The sequence below is a fragment of the Hibiscus syriacus genome, unplaced genomic scaffold, assembly GCF_006381635.1.
Source record: "Hibiscus syriacus cultivar Baekdansim isolate YM2019G1 unplaced genomic scaffold, ASM638163v2 tig00110763_pilon, whole genome shotgun sequence".
Lineage (NCBI taxonomy): Eukaryota > Viridiplantae > Streptophyta > Magnoliopsida > Malvales > Malvaceae > Hibiscus > Hibiscus syriacus.
Genome location: NW_024062851.1, coordinates 110,062 through 130,418, shown reverse-complemented (window position 1 = coordinate 130,418; position 20,357 = coordinate 110,062). Strand labels below are relative to the sequence as shown.

General features: G+C 33.7%; 1 protein-coding gene and 3 pseudogenes across 1 annotated transcript; 2 read left to right on the top strand and 2 right to left on the bottom strand.

The window, feature by feature from the left end:
- The first annotated feature begins 972 nt into the window (after window positions 1-972).
- Window positions 973-4,072, top strand: LOC120139592 (annotated as a pseudogene).
- Window positions 4,073-7,098: 3,026 nt separating this feature from the next.
- Window positions 7,099-8,400, bottom strand: LOC120139591. The gene is made up of 2 exons (XM_039154755.1): window positions 8,397-8,400; window positions 7,099-7,452 (listed from the first exon to the last, which is right to left on the bottom strand). Exons 1-2 carry the CDS (start codon window positions 8,398-8,400, stop codon window positions 7,217-7,219), a joined length of 240 nt encoding a protein of 79 aa, XP_039010686.1. The 3' UTR covers window positions 7,099-7,216.
- Window positions 8,401-9,940: 1,540 nt separating this feature from the next.
- LOC120139597 lies at window positions 9,941-12,285 on the bottom strand (annotated as a pseudogene).
- A 1,240-nt stretch (window positions 12,286-13,525) lies between these two features.
- LOC120139595 lies at window positions 13,526-16,811 on the top strand (annotated as a pseudogene).
- The last annotated feature ends 3,546 nt before the right edge of the window (window positions 16,812-20,357 follow it).

Genomic DNA, 20,357 nt, shown 5'->3' with positions numbered 1-20,357 from the left:
ATGTTTTAATAAATGTGATCTGTAATGATTTTAAAAGCATAACTGTATGTTTTTATTTTCTGTACTGTTGGGACACATTGAACCTCTAGCTCACTTTTCAAACTGTTTTACCCCTTTCAGATACTCTCGGATAGACACTCAGTTTCAGTCACTTTGAGGATTGTACATGTGCATTATTTTTGAAGTGCTTATCTTTTTATGATGTTTACTGCTTTTGCTACTGATATCTGATTTACTGTGCTCCAGAATTATTACATTTTTATTTTTACCTGATCGGTTTTAGTTTTATATTATGAGTTAGGTTTTATCGTTATTTATTATAATTTTTATAAATGTCATTTGTAATATTATTTTAAATTATCGAATAACGTTTTTGGTAAAAGTTTTTAAGAATCTTTAATGTAATCCGTTAAACTTAGTCGAAACGCATAGGTTGGGTCTAAAGGTTACAAAAATAATAATATCAATAAGCTAGGGTTTAGATGTAGGAGAATACGAAAAGCCAAAAAAGAAAGAAAAGGATCAAATTATTATAATTTAATAATTATTTCAAATTAAAATGTGGAACAAATTGATATTTTTTAATATTGAGCATTTATTTAATTATTTTAAATTAAGATAAAATTGATAGAATGTGTAAATTTAAAAACTAAAATTAATATCAAATCATGTGATATCATTATTTATGTTAAATCAATAATCAAATATAAGAATAGGTGCCAAAATAGAAATAAAATGCAGCATTAATATTTAAAAAAACAATTGAATGGCTAAAAAACAGAGATACTGGAATAGATGATGTATCAAATAGGTAGTTTACCAATTAAAATATCATGAGTAAATGATGGGTAATTAGTCATTGAAACGAAAGTAAGTGGTAATGTTAAAACGGAACCAATTCCGTATCCGTTAAGTAGGCTATGCTTATTTCGAATAGTTTAAAGGCTTTTCACTTTCTGTGGAGGAAAGTGCAGATGCCAAAGCTCAACAAAAACGAAAACAAAAGCTCTTAAACCCTCCAAAATAGCAAAAGGGAAATGACTCTCAAATTCAACCCCATCACTTTTCAATCTCATAAAACTCCCTTCATTTTCTCTTTCTCCAATGGCAAGCCTCCGATCTCCAAGTTCTTCATGGCCTCCACTCTTCGTTCTGGCTCCAAGTAGGCTTCTTTCTTTCCCTTTTATGTGCCCTCTGTGTTCATTGTTACATCTTTAATATTTTCTTGTCAAATTTTGGATTTTGTTGCTGATTTTCATTTAGGTCTCTGTGTTTTTGCTAACTCATGGTTATGATCTTAGTGTTCTCTTTTTTTAATGGTCTCTAATGAAGTTCTTTGATCTTGGTTTTCTCTTTGTTCAATGGTCTCTAACGTAGTTTTCCGTTTGGGATGATCATTTTAATTTATAAACCGCTTAAATAAGGTTTATTTCTTATTAAATGTTTGTACTTTCTAGTTCATTCCTATTTTTTTATATTTTCCTATGTTATTTTTACTAATCAAGGTTCAATTATAGGAAAAGCACGTTCTTTCAATGGTTGTTTTTGTCGTTTTTATGAATTTATTTGCCTACCATCTTATTTTTGATGTTTTTGTGGTTGCGTGTTTGGTGGGTGGTTTATTTTCATTATCAAATTGAGACTTTGAGAAGTTGGTATTAGACTCAGTTCTGTGCTTCATTGGAATTATCGCCTGCTATGAATTTTAGAGTGAAAGAGGTCCTGTCATGTTAAGCTTCTAACTTTGTGTCGCTTTCATGTGAAGGCTCCATGATAGTTTCTTTTTCTTCTCTTAGTATATTCTCAAGTATATTATTTCGATATGCGCGTTTCTTGTTGGTTTTTTTTATATTGGTTTGACTGCAAGATACCTGGATTTCTTGTTCCTGTCACTGCATATGCTCATACTTGGAAGCAAATGGGTTTTCCATGATATGCTATTTCGTTGTTTGTGCAGCTTTAACTCGATTTCGAAACATGTGAATGCTCCACAAAAGGGTCTTTCAATTTTCCATTTGTTTCAATGGTTGAGTTTATCTTTGAAAAGAAAACTCAAATTGGTGGAAGTGTTTAGATTCTCTAGACATGCTGATGAATAGCCTAATTTTCTCGTTTGTCCTTTAAATAACTTCATTTTATTGTTTTAAAAATATAATTGAATATATTTTGAAAAGAATATTCAATTTGGTAAAAGTAGTTCAGAATATGTTTCATCCCTTCTTTTTCTTGCATAATTTACTGAAAATTCTTTAGATGTGGTACTTTTATCTTCTTTTTATCTTTTAACTTGTATCATTTTGTATGTGTTTGAAAAGTATAATTACTGAACTTAGTCTTGATACTTTTGACATTCTTTCCTTTACCATATAAAGCAAATTCGACGGTAATCCTTGTAAATTTTAAGCACGGGCGAATCTTTGTGTATTGGAAAAAGAACATTTAAAGTAATTTTCCTTGAGCTTTTCTGGTATCGGTTTTTGACATCTTTGTCGTCCATTCTTGATCCATCTGTTTTGCTTGTTTGTTTGATGCACTTTTCCTTGCGTTTGTTGTGAGTTCCCTTTTTAATTTATGAGATGGGCTTTGCTCGCTTACAATTCATTGTTACCTTTTAATCCTTACTGGCATATCTGATCGATAAGAATGTAATCCCGAATTCATTTACTTAACGCAGAGAGGTCGACAATCTCAAAAGCCTTTCATGCCACCTAGGGAGGTGCATGTTCAGGTCACACACTCGATGCCACCTCAGAAGATTGAGATCTTCAAATCTTTGGAGGACTGGGCCGAGAACAACATTCTAACTTACCTCAAACCAGTTGAGAAATGTTGGCAACCCCATGATTTTCTTCCGGATCCTACATCGGATGGATTTTATGACCGAGTCAAAGAACTTAGGGAAAGGGCAAAGGAGATTCCTGATGATTACTTTGTTGTTTTGGTTGGTGATATGATCACGGAGGAAGCTCTTCCAACTTACCAAACCATGCTTAATACCCTTGATGGAGTTCAAGATGAAACAGGCGCTAGCCTTACTCCTTGGGCAATTTGGACAAGGGCATGGACAGCTGAAGAAAACAGGCATGGTGATCTACTTAATAAGTATCTCTACTTGTCTGGAAGAGTTGACATGAGGCAGATTGAGAAGACAATCCAGTATTTGATCGGATCGGGGATGGTAAGTAACATGCAAAACTTTATCGAATCCTTTGCTGTTCATCTTCTGATTTGATTAAAGCATTGCACTAAAACACTTCTGGAATTAGATTTCCCTGGTGACATTTTCCCCGTGTAGTGTACCACCATGGAGTTATATTTCGGAGAATAATCGAACATTTACAAAAGCATGCATGCAAGATGTCATATTTCTTAAATTTTTCTTATGTATATTTATAGGATCCACGTACAGAGAACGTACAGAAACCCATATCTGGGTTTCATCTACACATCATTCCAAGAAAGGGCAACTTTCATCTCCCATGGGAATACAGCCCGACTCGCGAAGGAGCACGGTGATAATAATTTGGCTCAAATATGCGGTAACATTGCCTCGGATGAAAAGCGCCACGAGACTGCGTATACTAAAATCGTTGAAAAGCTCTTTGAGATCGATCCTGATGCAACAGTCCAGACATTTGCTGACATGATGAGGAAAAATCTCCATGCCGGCACACTTGATGTACGATGGCCGAGATGACAACCTTTTGATAATTTCTCAGCTGTTGCACAAAGGCTTGGGGTTTACACTGCCAAAGACTATGCTGATATACTTGAGTTCCTGGTTAACAAATGGAAGGTGACGGAGATAAATGGACTATCTGCAGAGGGTCGTAAAGCTCAGGATTATGTGTGTGGACTTGCTCCAAGAATCCGAAAGCTGGAAGAGAGAGCTCAAGGAAGGGCCAAGCAAGCACCCAAGGTTCCATTTAGCTGGATATTTGACAGACAAGTCCAGCTTAAGATGATGATGGCGATTTTGATTTTCTACTGCATTATGTCTTTAAATTCATGTTTAAAAGTTTTCAACTATATAAATAAATGTTTAATCCATAAGAACCGAAACCCCAAGTGATGTTTGTATCAAGTCGATAAAATTCAATCTATCTTGTTAAGTTTGTTATATTCCAACTTGTGATTGAATTGGATATTATTCTAGGATTATATATTATTTGTGTAGATTGCTTGCTATTTAAGTTATTCTAGACTTTATATATTTTATGTAAATCCCTATTTAAATCGTTCTAGTTTGAGGGCTTATATATTAAAAAAATTAATATAATAATTTATTTATAAAAGTACATAGAATTCGAAAAGAATCTTAGGGTGTTTGTTTGGCTGTAATTGGTTTTCTGGAAATTAAATTATGAAAAATGAATTACTGGAATTTGAATTCTGAAAAATGAATTACATTTTTGGAAAATGTTTTCCGAAAAATGAATTACATTTTTCTGAAAACATCTGAAAAAATTTTACGATGTTTGGAAGATGTTTAAATCTTTTTTTTTCCAGTAGTTGATGAGTTTTTTAAAAATTATTTATTACAAATATTAAATACAATAAATAATATTATTTATCATAAAACTTAATATTATTATTTTAAAATATTAAAATAATTTATTTATTAATAAATATTATTTTATAATTTTTTAATAAAATATTATATGGTATATTTTAGTGGAATGAAAATATTATAAATTATATTAATTATTTATTAAAGTAATAGTGTTATATTATATTTTAAAAATATTAATTAGTATTTTAAATATCTTTATTAAAATATTATTAGATTATAGATTAATATTAAATATATAAATAATATTATTCATTATTAAATATATAATAATTTATTATATATTATTAAAATAAAATTATATCTTATATTATTATATATAATTGATTAATTTATTATAATATTAAAAATATATATTAGAAATATTAATAAATATTTTAAATATTTTAATAATTAATATTTGAAGAAAATAATATTAAAATATTTTATTAATATTAAATTCATAAAATAAACTTATTTTGAGTATTTATTTTTTGAAGTGAAAAGTTCGGAAAATGACTTATGGAAAATCAGACCGTAAGTCATTTTCCAGAAAACACAAAGGAAATTTTGTGATCAGAAAAATGTTTTATGCTGACCAACCAGTTTTTCTCCAACCAAACACTGGAAAATATTTTCGGAAAATGAATTACGTGAAACAAACACGGGAAAACATTTTCCGGAAAACGAATTACGTGAAACAAACACGAACGGAAAAAACCAATTCCATAATTCATTTTACGACAAACAAACATACCCTTATTCTTTTAATAAGTAAATATTTGCGGGAAAAATATATTTAAGCTTTTTTTTTTAAATGCATACAATTCAAAAGGACAAATTAAAAATATGAAGGAAAAAAAAGGAGTTGGCTCAAGTAGCAGCTTAATATTATTTAAATAAGTTTTGAGTTTGGAGTATTGTGTATGTGAAAAATTTTAATTATGAGACTTATCCGTCAAAACTAGGTATACGACACGAGTCAATCTATGTTAATCTAGGCAAAACCTTAAAAAACTAGGAAGACAATTAAAAAAATCCAAATTGGTTGGGGATCATTGTTTTCGGCTCTAGACTTGAGCTGGTCGGTGCCCATAATTTTATGTAAAATTATTGAAAAAAACAATATTAATATCTTTTTCAAAATTATTAACACTACACATTACTTTAACAATATTTTACATCATTAAAGAAAATGATAAAATCATATATTTATTCACTAACTTATTTTTGTGGTTATATTTTGATTGTCTAATTATTTTTACGAATTAATAATAATACTAATGTATTATGATAAAGTAAAGTTACATCATCCTTAAATAAAATAAAATAAATACCATATCAACGGTTTCGTTTTTTTAGCGGCTGATAACTCAAAAGTAATATTAAATATGATTTAAAAATAATTAAATGATCAAAATAAAATCACGAAAAAAAATATGTGACTATATACGTAGTTTATCCTAAAAAAAATTAAGACTCGCAGTTTGCCCCCAGTCCCTCACTTGAGAAATTTTATTTTATAAAAGTTATTAAAATAAATGAACTCGTAACAAGTGTAGTAAATTATACCGTGATACAAGAGGCATAAATAACTCCCCCAGCAATCTGAGAGATACCTCTTTCCGGTCATAGGCATTGATTATACAGCTTGCAAGATAAGTACAACAATAATCAATTGCAAAGACCCACCAAAACTGTAAAATATGGACTGTGCAACATGGACCAACACATAATCTCCAACAACTAGGGGAAATTGGACCATTAGGTTTCAATGCAGCAACTCTTACTTTGCAATCTCAATGGTTAAAAAATTATTATTATATTTTAAAATTTCGAGTTCGAACATCATATATATCAAAGATATATGTATTCAATATTTTAAATGATTGAGAGTCTTTAAACAAATATTTCATTGTAGTCACCTCGTATTAATAAATAAATAAAAAACTTGACCTCAGGCCTTGATTTCTTCTGATAAACCCTTTAAGTTAATAACCTCAAATCAACTTTCCACATTCATTATATCATGATTCAAGCTTCAACTTCTCTAAGATCACGGAAGTAGGATTTTGAGCTCCTCACCAATCCGAAAACCAGCGGTGGACCCATCAATGAGACCAGCAAGATGGAAGGCCAGTGTGTTCTTGAGGTCACCAAGGAGGTCATCAATGGCAACGAGACAACTGAGGTTTTTAAGGTCATCCATAATCCCCACATTTGGCCATATAAACTAGCCAAACCTTTGAAGATAAACGATATATATACATATACATATACACACATGTGAAATTTTTCTTCGAACCTATCCTGAGAAAGGTCATCAGGGGAAACATCACAAACACAAAAAGTGCCTAGGCCTTGAGCTTTTCAAACAATAAGCAGTGTTTGATCACAAAAATTTGATAAATGATCGTAAGCTCTTTCATGTCCAGTCCAGATCCAAGAAGAGTAAACATAAACAATCAGTTTGAAGACTATATCCAAGGAAAAAATTAGGTAATAGGTCACTTTTATTATTAACTGTAATATAAATATAAAACGTATAACCAACAAAGACAATCAATTAAACACAGAGTTTAACCACATAACTTTGTCTGCCATACAAATTACCTTTACCTAGTTCTTGAATACATTATGACAGAAAGAGTGATGAGCTCAAGCCTTTCATCCCCTGTTTGATTTTGCCTCTAGCTTTTTCTGCTCCTCAAACTTATCTATAGCTACCTGGAGTTCATCCGTACCTCCAACTGCTCTCATGGTATAGAAATATACACCAAAGACGAAGGCTGACAAACCCCCAGCAACTACCAAATTCTTAGTCTTGGGTGCGAGGTTGTTAAATGCCAAAAGCCGGCCATCTCGAAGCAAGTAGTTGATCCAATGGGTTAATACCTTCAAAGCTGAAATTCACCAAGATATGAGTCTATTATCTTCCACGAGTCCAATTGGCAAAGGGGAAAGGAGTAGAAAAACACGAAAAATTAACACCGTCATTCCATACGATTCTTCGGAAAATTGAGGAAAAGTAAAAATTATGAAAAAGAAAAAGATGGTAGAACTCCCGTCTTGTTGAGTGATGGAAAACAGAACGAAAAATGTTAAGGTTTATTTGGTTGCTTCTTTTCCCCCTAAAATTGCTAAGAAGCTATGCAAAGGAAGGAAACAAGAACATAATTGACTGCAAATAAACAATCGAAACTTGATGGATTCATGGGTCACTTGATTATTCATTTGTAGTCCTAAGTCAATGATAGAACCACTCTCTCTCTCTCAATATTATATTCCGGGAATTCAAGGAATCATCTTTTGCATGATACATGAATATATATTGACAAGCAAGAAGAATAACCAAATTATCTAGCACATCATGTTGATATACTTTTTGAGCTTTCATTGTTGATTGGTGCATGACTCCTATTCAACAACCAAGATTTAATCCCCTTCTCCAGATCAAAAGTAAATAGCCAATTGAAATGTAACATAAATTCTATTGTTCCTAACAAAGTAAAATAGTGCAATTCATTTTCTATATACAGTTCCAGTTTTTCTTATTATTCAAAATACACGCGCTACTTGCTTTGGTATCAACAGATTACTTTGTACTTTCTGGTTCTGGAAACGAAAGTGTAAGCAGTTAGGTAACAGTGATGTTCAGAATATTAAACATAACAGAAAATAAGGCATCGAAATTCAAACAAAGTGATAACACTGATTTCAAGCAAAAACTTCACAGCAACAAAAACGGGCATTGTTCATACTTCATCCTTTAAACAATTATTAAATCGACGAATATGTGTATCTAATCATAAAAACAATAACAACCAATCAACCATCCAATACAAACCCATTTCTCATATCACTCAGAAAAATTAGATTCATAAAAGTTTAAGCCAAGAACTTGAAAAAGAAAAGTGTTCATCCAAAATTTTGCTAAACAATAACCGTTCTCTCACGCTTAGAAACTAGTCCAATGATTTCTTTCTTTTTACAGTAACACACACACAAAAAAAAGAGTTAAATGGAACGGTGGAGTCAAAGCTGACCTGAAAATCCCAAATCAATGATGGGGTTTTGATCCTAATTTGAATCCAGAGAATGAAGAGAAACGAAGGGGAAGAGCTGCAGGTTTGAGGTAAATAAAGGGACAAACGGTGCATGGGTTTGGTTGATGGGCAAGCAGAACTATGTAGGCCCAATAAGTAACTTGCTGGTCTCAACTCTCAATGTTGGCCCTTAATCTTTTATTATTTCCATGTGAGAGGGATAAAAAAATCACATTAATTAATGGTGTTCTTCAAGTATAACTATAATTCAGAAATGCGAATCAAATTATCTTAATAGCTAAAAGGATGATTGTTATTTTTGTGATCTCAAATTTAAATACGATTTCTGCATAAATATTTGAGTGTTTATTATCATATGATTAAAAGTTCTTAAAATAAATATTACCTATAATTCAGAATTCAAAATAAAACACTTTAAACTGTAGGTAGCATATTGACTATTTAATCAAATTATAAATACCATTTGTGACATTTTTTTTGAGAAATAAGTAATAATTATTATATCAAACTCAATGAGTAGTTCTAAAGTCTAGATTTATTATAAGGTCCAAATCCTATAAAAAAAACGACCAGTGGGCAACTGATGCGGCGGAAGCAAGGCCAAGCTAACGGCGACTTCAGCAGCGGCATCATTGAGAGGAACAAGAGCTCCTCCGACTCCCTATATACATTGGTCCCAAGATTCTATAATTGAACAATGTTTCATCATGAAGATGATTATTTTTTATCCCAAATTTTTCTTGATAAAGAATAAAAAAGATATAAATGTTTGGATTGATGAAGACTTTAAGTTGATTTTTCGTGAAAAATGGTATAGCTAGGGGAGTAATCATTAGCTAGGTTAGAAAGAAAAAGGAACATGTTTTTAATGAATTTGAACATTGTTAAGTGAAGTTGTGTGCAATTAAATACGGGTGGTTACAAAAAAATAAATAAATAATTGATGACTATGTGTATACGTTGTGTGATATTGATGAGCAAAAATATATACTAGATGAGACATGAGGATTAAACGCTATGTTCAAGAGCAATGATGATGATTACATTTTAAAATTATTTTATTTTATTTTGGTGATATTTTTTTCAAACGTGTATATATATTGAACAGGACAGATGATAGTCATCTTCTTGAAAATTTCAAATTAACATACATTTTAGATTTTTCTATATTTTCAAGATAATCCATTTCATCTCCTAGAATTTTATACGTTGATTATACCCCTTCATGATAAAAGTAGTTAAAATAAATTCCCATGTATGCAACTAGGTATAAAAACAAGCCATTTCCAGCACATTTTTTCAAGTTGGGGTCATATCAATGTAGGCTAGAAAATAACAAAATCTATTATTACATTATCAGTAAAGATGCCATGTTCTAGATTTAAAACTACAGAGATAAAATACAACTTTCCTACTTAGGAAAATAAGACTTCTCTAAGATACCCTTCCAATCACTAACAATCAGTTCGGTAGAAAGCGGCAGAAGCTATGGCACAGTTCAGAATTCCCCTAGATAAATCTGCTTATCGCTACTGCATGAACCGATGATCGGTTCGTTGGGATGAAAGACGGATTCATTCACGGATCCTGTGTGGCCAGGAAGCTTGTACAAGATCCGTCGAGAAGTTGTGTCCCATATGTACACCATCCTATCCGAACTACCAGCTGTGACCTTGCTTCCATCTGGTGACCAGCCACATTTCAACAAGTTCTTTTCAAAATTGTGTTGGTGCCCTTCAAAAATCTTTACGCAGCGGTTCTGTGGTGCATAAGGGCGCATGTCCCAGATGCAGAGTTTGCAATCCATGCCATTGGTGAGAAGGTAAGAACCATCAGGACTCAAACTCATACCTGTTATCATGTCTTGATGACCCTGAAGTGTCATGGTTACTTCACCTTTTCGTAAGTCCCAAACCTTAATATCGTTGTCGATACCACCTGTGAAGATCTTATCTGATGCATCTGAGAAACTGACAGCTGTAATTTGGTATTTATCGGGAAATGTCTGGATGGCACCCTCTGACGCATATCCCAAAGTTTTGCTGTTCCGTCATCAGATCCACTAACAACGAGAGGTAGTCCTCTCCGTGATGGGCAGCATGAATTCACAAAAGATGAGTGTTCTGCCTTTTTTATTTGTTTCCCTGTTTCAACGTCCCATGCTCTCAACGTTTTGTCAGGGCTAGCTGATATTATCTGGGATCCATCGGTGGTCCAATGAAGATCCAAGATTGCATTCTTGTGCCCTTTTAGAAAAATGAAGTTTTTGCAGTCTCCATGGACATTCCACATAAAAATTTCTCTGTCATGCGATCCCGATGCGATGACAGTCCCAGCTGGATTAAACTTCATGGTATATATAGAACTCTGATGTCCGGTAAGCAACATTATTGGTGACTCCAGACTTGATGTACGTTTGTTTCCATTTCTGTCTGGAGCTTGGGGAGTGTACGGAACAGTGGACCATTCCATAGGCCTTGGACCTGACAAAGCACTTTCAACCTCCCTTGGAACAATTTCCATCTTCGAACCTTGGGTTGGTATTTAGCAGGTACAAAAATACACTTCTCTCAGCTTCAACCTGTAATATAATATCATAGAAAACAAATATTACATAAAAGATATATGATTGTATCTTGAAAGCATTGGTCCATCCTGGACTAGACTTCATAACTTACAATGCAAATTAATGTAACTATGATCCTGACCCTTTTCCCAGCATGCCAACAACACAAATATACTTCTCAGAAGAGGATAAGAGCAAAAAAAAAAGAAGAAAGTATCTTGCACACTATCAAAACAATTCAACTAATTGGAAGAACACGATTTGAATAGAATAGACATGCATCACTGATGTGTCAATTACATCAAAAACCATAAATTGGTGTAACTTTGATTTTGAAACAGATCAATAAGGTACCCCAAACAGGAATAAACTCACAAAGGGGTGGTATATAATTATACCAAAAACAAGTTAATAAACAGAAGGGTAAACCTCAGGTGCTAAGCACAGAGTTTATCAGGTTCCTAAATATAATCAAGCCTTAAGGAAAAAGTTACTGATACAGTTCACCTTAATTCTCACAATGCCATTTCCACATGAAATATAAGCAAGTTACTCTACAAAAATCTTAATCTAAAACAACGAGCTAAAGTAACAAACTTTACTATCAAAACATAAAATTCACAGGAATAAACAAAAAAGAGTTATGCTAGACAAGGAGTCAAAAGATCTAGGGATGTTCAACTCGGAATTCGATTCAATTGTAAGATCATGTATCCATTACAGAAAGTGTTAAGCTATAACAAAAGGGTTTTCAAAAAAATAGCAATTAGCATGAAGCTAAACCCTAAACGGTTAGCCAGTAAAAAACGAAACTTCGCTCACTATGTGGATCTGAAATTTCATCATAACAAGCTAAAAAATATCAAATCATAACTCAACAATGCAATCTATTAAATCCAAATAGATACAAAACAAGGGATCTTAAATGGTAAGTAAATGAATAAAGAAAGTGAAGAGAATGCGATAACACCGCCGCCGAGGAGTGCGACAACGAAATAAGACTGACCTTTGAGCAGAAGGGAAACGAAATAAGATTAACCTTCGAGGCTGTGGAGAGAAAGTGAACTGTTGAATTTGGCAGAGAGGAAACAAGGGCTTTTGAATTAGAAGGAGCACTTTGAAACGTATGAGCCCCAAATAACATGGGCTGAGACACTGGGTCTAATAGAAAACAAGGCTTGGTGACTCCAACATTATTGCAAGGGAAAATGATGTCATTACACTTTAGGTTTTAACATCTTCAAATATTATAATTTTAAGTGTCTTTTCCCGTCAAAGTCATTACAAAATTATCAATCACTCAAAAAATGACACGTGTTATATTTATATTTTTTTTAATTTTTTTTTAAATTTTAAATAAATATTATATTTTTTAAAGACCCTAATTTTTTCTAAAATAAAAAAAAAACCTAAAAACTTTTAAACCCAAAGCATCAGTTCTTACCGTCCAAAATTTGTTGACCATCCCTTGTCGATTGTCCACATAATCGCCCCTAAATTTTTAGCCAGCAGTCGAAACTTAATGTAAGACTGTACGAAGAAGAAAGACCATGAAATTCAAAAAAGAATCCTCGAAAAATCTCATATGTCTATCACTGTCACTATACCGAATGATCGTCAATCATCACCACTGCAGCAAACGGTCGTTTATCATTGTTATTGCATCAAACAACAATAAGAGATTTTAATTATTTAGGTATTGAGAATTTTAGAAATTTAAGTTTATGAATTGAGAGGGTTTGAGAGATAATAACGGCGGTAGATGGTCAGTGGATAACTGATGACAAGTGACTATTTGACGATTGCTGATAATGTAGTTTGGAATTATGGGTTTTAAGGTTTTTGGGTTATGATTTAAAAGAAATTTGAGTTTTTTTAAATATGATTTTAATTTTGAGTAATTGATGATTTTTAATTACCGTTATGGATTGAACACTAAAAATAATAACATTAAAAATATTGAACATTTATTTTGATTCAACAATACTCTTAAAATTTTAAGTGAACAAATGTATATTTTACGAACTTATTTTTTCATCAAGCTCCTTATAAATAAATAAAAAGATGGAAACTTTTACTTGGGCTTTTGAGGCATTGTTCAAGACTTAGTGATGTATGGAGCAATGAAGCATTTGAGCATTCAGCCCAAATTTTCCAGCTACCTGGATCTTTCTGGCCATCCAAACACTGACAAAATTATCAAATCAAAACCCAACACTTAGATCTTTCTGGAATCTTTTTTCTAGCCCTCTCCGCCACTATTATCTTCTTACTTCTCACCAACCCCGAACCTAACTTTGCCTTTGCCTAACAGTTCAAACCCTGCTTCCCCTGCGAAATTGGGTTCTTCTTAGTTCATCCACTCTCCGTTCATCCTTCTTTTGATTGCTATTTTAATTTGTTACATTTGAAATATAAAAAATGGCTTCTTCAACTGCCCAAATCCACGCCCTTGGTGTTGGTTTCTCTTCGTCAAGAAAACCCAACCACCATTCACCCAGAACGGTTTTCTTCGGTCAAAGAGTGGCCAAAGTATCGCCGTTAAACGCCGCCTTCTTACGACTCGCAAAAACTAGCAACTCTCAACGGTACAATGTTGGGCCGGTTAGAGTTGTGAATGAGAAAGTAGTCGGAATCGATCTCGGGACAACTAACTCGGCGGTGGCGGCCATGGAAGGAGGTAAGCCCACGATTGTAACGAATGTTGAAGGGCAGAGAACGACGCCGTCTGTGGTGGCGTATACGAAGACTGGGGATAGGCTAGTTGGGCAGATTGCGAAACGGCAAGCCGTCGTGAACCCTGAGAATACATTTTTCTCTGTGAAAAGGTTTATCGGAAGGAAGATGTCGGAAGTGGATGAGGAATCGAAACAGGTTTCGTACAAGGTTATTAGAGATGAAAACGGGAATGTCAAGCTTGATTGTCCTGCCATTGGTAAACAATTCGCCGCCGAGGAAATTTCAGCTCAGGTATATTTTATCAATGGCTTCTTACTTCCACTGTTATGTTACAGTCATGAATTGAGTTATATTTCCTATGTTTATCGAGTTTATTTGACTTTTAAGCTTTAGAAATTGAAAATGTTTTGAAAAACAAAATTATGGAACTTTGAGTTTATTAGCATTAACGACGAAGTTTTTTAAGGTTTGGGCATTAGTCCATGATTGCATTATAATTAAGGAGTTAGCTATTTTTCCTTAGAAATTTAGAATCTTTCTGTACCTAATGTGTTGTTTCTCGTCTTGGATATAGGTTTTGAGAAAGCTTGTTGATGATGCTTCGAAGTTTTTGAATGATAAAGTGACAAAAGCTGTGTTACTGTCCCTGCCTATTTCAATGATTCCCAAAGGACAGCAACAAAGGATGCAGGCCGAATTGCTGGGTTAGAGGTTCTCCGTATCATCAATGAACCTACAGCTGCCTCACTGGCATATGGGTTTGAGAAGAAGAACAACGAAACCATCCTTGTTTTGATCTCGGAGGTGGTACTTTTGATGTTTCAGGTATGGTGGATTGTTGAGAAACTATTTATCTACATATATAGTGGTTTCGTTTATTGTTTATTGGTTAATGTATCAGCAAATGCTTGATTGTCGATTTGTTTATTATTGTACAGTGCTTGAGGTTGGTGATGGAGTGTTTGAGGTGCTCTCTACATCTGGAGACACTCATTTGGGTGGTGACGACTTTGATAAGGTAGGTGTACTTGATGAATCTGAATGTTCTTCTTTGTGTCAGGTGTATTTTTCTGCACTGAAGTATGTGCTATATGTCTTATTTTATGTGCAGAGAATTGTAGATTGGCTTGCTGAGAACTTTAAGAGAGATGAAGGCATAGATCTTTTGAAAGACAAACAAGCTCTTCAGAGGTTAACTGAGACAGCTGAGAAAGCTAAAATGGAGTTATCATCTTTGACTCAAGCAAACATAAGGCATATCCCTCCTCTTCTTTGTGTATACGTATTTTGTTTGTCGGTGCTTGACAAAGCTTTTTCTTTTTTGGTTCCAGTTTACCTTTCATAACTGCCACTGCAGATGGGCCTAAACACATTGAGACCACCATAACCAGGGTTAAGTTTGAGGAATTGTGCTCAGACCTACTTGACAGGTAGATGCACCATCATTTCAATCTTTTTTTTATAATGTTCAATTAGAAAAAGGACACACGGAAAGAAAAGGAGAATATGTTGATATTGTTCCTAATTTTTGGGCTCAATCACTAGGGGTTCTAAGTTTCTCTTGTCTATTTAATATGATATGAAGGCTTAAAACACCTGTGGAGAATTCCTTGAGGGATGCTAAACTTTCTTTCAAAGACATTGATGAGGTTATCCTTGTTGGTGGATCAACACGAATTCCAGCTGTTCAGGAACTTGTGAGGAAGATGACTGGCAAGGAACCTAACGTGACAGTCAATCCAGATGAAGTTGTGTCCTTAGGTGCTGCAGTTCAGGTTGGTTCAGTCTTGTTTAAGTTTAGCAATAGGTCTAGGGCACTTGTTCCTTTGCAGTTGAATGTTAAGGGTTGATTTAGATTTTGCTGCAATTTTTTCATATTATTGTTTGAAGCTCTATTTTTCATGTTTCTACCATCTGTCACTCTAATGTAGGCTGGTGTTTTATCTGGAGATGTCAGTGATATTGTGCTTTTGGATGTGACACCTTTGTCGATTGGTCTAGAAACTCTTGGTGGTGTTATGACCAAAATCATCCCAAGAAACACAACACTGCCAACCTCCAAATCAGAAGTGTTTTCAACTGCTGCTGATGGTCAGACAAGTGTCGAGATTAATGTACTCCAAGGTGAAAGAGAGTTTGTTAGGGATAACAAATCTCTTGGCAGTTTCCGTCTTGATGGTATCCCCCCAGCACCACGGGGGGTTCCGCAGATTGAAGTCAAATTTGACATCGATGCCAATGGTATCCTCTCTGTCACTGCTGTTGATAAGGGAACTGGGAAGAAGCAGGACATCACCATTACTGGTGCTAGTACCTTGCCGAACGATGAGGTATGCTTTCCTCTGATGCACAGACAAATTTCTCGGAAGATGTCTAATAATTATTTGCACTTATTTCACGACATTAGCAAATGTGTGTATTCATTGGGTTTGGATGTAAGTATAGATAGTTAATTGTTGCCTATTCTGTTGTTAAAATTATTCAGGTTGATCGAATGGTAAAGGAAGCTGAGAAGTTTGCAAAGGAGGATAAGGAGAGAAGAGATGCTATAGACACAAAGAACCAGGCTGATTCTGTTGTCTACCAGACAGAGAAGCAGCTGAAAGAGCTTGGAGAAAAGGTTCCCGGTCCAGTCAAAGAGAAAGTAGAGGCAAAATTGCAAGAGCTCAAGGATGTGATTTCGGGGGGTTCAACAGCAGGTATGAAGGATGCCATGTCTGCCCTCAACCAAGAAGTCATGCAGCTTGGCCAGTCGCTTTACAACCAACCTGGTGCAGAAGGGGGTGCTGCTGGGCCTGCACCTGGTGGTGAAACTGGACCTTCGGATTCATCGAACAAGGGGCCTGATGGGGATGTAATTGATGCAGATTTCACTGACAGCAAATGAATAAGGTAGGTTTTGAACCAGGTATGAGATTTCGGTTTTGCAGGTCTTTAATGTGGAGGTGGGGGTTTGGGTTTACTTTCATTTTTGTTCCCTGGTAGTAAAAGAAAACAATCGGGTTTAGGATTGTAGAGGATGAAGCACCATATAGATATAGAACGATTTGGGTGTTTTAAGTTGCGAACATTGTTTCAATTATTAATGGATTTCTTGATTTAGCTCCTATATTTAAGAAATGAATGTTACTTGATCATTTTGGTTTATGAACTCATCTAAAGAGGCTTTCGGGTTTGACTTTCATTGCAAAAGAAAATAATTAAGTGAATTTTATTGTGAATTTAACTGTTGCAGGCTAAACTAAACTCATTCACAAGTTTGAAAGCAATTTTCAAACTGATTGGTTTGGTACTTATTTTTCCGATGCTTATTATCATACAACTCAGATGATACAAGTAATGTATAAGAATCCTTCTTAGGTGTATTTGGTTTGTTGGAATGTTTACGAGGGAATTGGATTCTGTGAAGAATTGAAATTGAAATTTGAATATGAAACATGTTTGGTTGGCAGGAAATTGAATTAGAATCTAATTCCATATTCTGTTTGGTTCGCATACATGTCAGATGAATTTGATTTCAGTAATATAAAATGATAGAATTGTCTTTGTTTTTTTTATTTAATTTTAGTTTGTTTTATAACTTATATGTAGTAATATATTATAAAAATTTAAAAAATATTAAATTTTCATTTTATTGATTGATTATTTATTTTAATAAATTATAAAAATTATATTAATAAATATTATAAGTAAAAATCATCATAATTAGGGATGGCGATTGGTCGGGTTTATGGTCCACCGACTTGACTCGAGAACAAGGGAATCTCCACCTGAGACTCGACTTGATCCGTTCAAAATAAAGTTTCACCCGACTTGAATATATAAATTAAAAATCTGATCAGACACGACTCGAAATAATAAAAAAATATTTTTATTCAATAAAAACAATGATTTAATTGAAAAAATTATATATAAAAGGGTATTATTATAATTATTTCTAAATATATAAGGTAAAATTATATATTTTTTTGGGTCGGGTATTTTTCATCCTAAACCCGAATCCGACCCGAATATCACACTTAAAAAATTCGACCCGACCCGAATATCAAACTTAAAAAAACCCGACCCGACTCGAATTCGAATTTTTTTAAAAAAAATCCGACCCGATTCGAAATTTTTAAAAAAACTCGACCCGAATATCATACTTAAAAAACCAACTAGAATATCAAACTTAAAAAATGACCCAATCCCGATTTTTTTTAAAAAAAAATCCGACCCGAATACCAAAAGATTGATAAAGGTAGTATAATCAAATTTTACATTCCCTCCTCCAAAAGATTTTAATTCCATCATGTTATGGATGAAATTTACTTTCCCTCCCTTAATAGAATTGGATTTCAATTCCCCTTAATTCCAAAGGATTTCAACGAACCAAACGCCACCTTAAAAGATATTTAAGTATATCAATCATTCTTAGGGTATTTAAAAGGTCACCATATCGATCCCTATTATATCGGTGATACCAGTAATGTATAAGAATCATTCTTAGGGTATTTAAAAGGTCAGTATATCAATCATTCTTAAGGTATTTAAAAGGTCAGTGTTACGATCCCTATTATATCGGTGCGCCAGGTTGCCTGCCTATGCTTCCGAGGGATTGACTTTGCCATCTATTGGAGCAATTGATCTTGTGCATTGGATGGTTGAGATTCAAGCTTGGCAGCAACTTGCAACACTCGGTTTTGAACTTCTAAGGATGAAAGTGAGGTTGGAAGTCCAATGCAGTCGGTCTCTAACTTCCCAGCAATAACAGGAGCAAGCAACAGCCTTCAATAACAGCTTCCTGAGCCGAACACAAGTTGACATTTATTTTTTTTAAAAAGCGTGCTTTTAATTTCAAGTCATTCAAGGATGGTAAAAGTTCAGCACTGTATAGTGCTTGAAAATTTTCAGGGAAAGGGAATAGAGAATAAGAAACAGCTCATTGAGTATAGAAAGGGTTGTCTCTGGCTTTAGTTCCTTAAGGACACCCAATATTGGAAGTCACCCTGGACCAAGTATGGTATCTGTGAACCACAAATAACATTCAGTTTATGTAATCTGTTTTGCAGCATCCAATAACTTACTAAATGCAATAACTAGTGTACAAGTGCAAGAGGTTAGCGGGTAAGACATCTAAAAAAATAATATTGTAATGAGAGAGAGAGAGAGAGCAATAATGCAATACTGGCAAGGATTTAAGGATCGAACCATTTGGGGCATTGTGTGTTTGGTCAGTTTTTAAAACCACTAGTGTGACCATATTTAGCACAAAGCGGTTGAGGATTGATTTCATGTAACATGATGACGTTTGTCTAAACCTCAGGTAAATAAAAGATACATAAGCATAACGAAATTGTTACGAGGGGAGATGAATTAGGGTTAACTGAAAAGGAATTAGGAGATTTAGGGTTCGAAAGAAATTGGGAATTAGAAAAGGGAAAAATTGAGTCAGGTCAGCCAAGTGGTTATGATACAATGACCAAACCAGATCCAGGCAGCAGAATAGGTCAAAGGGGAATACAACAACAAGCCCAATGCCAGCCGAGGAGCCTAATGGGTATCAGCAAATGGACTGCCCAACAACCTGTATGAGTGAGCAATAAACCGTTAGAATTATCAGTACGATTGTACATTGTTAGTAAATGGAGTGCACTGTTGATATATAAAACTTGTACCCGATCATCGGGGATTTTTTATGCTGAATGAAATGAATCTTTTCTAAATTCCTCTTTTTCTTAATCTATTTCTTCCGAGAAACCTTACTAAAATTCCTAAAACATAGCAATTGATATCAAAGTCAGGTTATTTTGATCCAAAAATCAGTAATTTTTTTTTACCTTAAGGATCTTAACAAAGTTAATGTCCAAAAGTAAGCCACTTCAAAAGTTGGATTTCGATATAACAGGAAAAAACTATTTTTTAAGTCAAGAGAATAATAGATTAACCATCTATGAGAGAAGATTACAACTATTTAGACAATATTGTCACCCTCTTGTTACAGTAACATTGCCCACACAAGTCTCTTGCGTCATGCCGGACATCAATAAGTAAAACTCCCTAACCTAAATAAGAAAATATTCTTGAAAATGTCTGTTTAAACTGAGCACATAAGAACATTCATACTTCAAAGTGGTTGAGGTATCAAAAAGTGCCACAAGAATAAAATCATGAGATTTTAATATTTGGAGAGAAACTAAACTAAAATAAAATATAAATGTCATATCAATAAAAAGTAATCTATATTAACAGTTTAGCATGTGTGGATATATTATTACTCTTCTATTTTTTATTTAATGTCACGATGATTAGGATAAAAATAAATCAAAAGCTTAATGAATAAATTAAAATTTTTATTTTTAGTAATCTAAATAGAAACGAAAAGACCAACATTCAGTAGGCTCACAATAAAACCCTAGACAACACCCTTTAAGAGAAAAACAGATCTTAGCCGTTAATGCACACTCCATCATGGTGGCTCTATCCTAGGGTTTTTATGTTATATATTTCTTTTTTT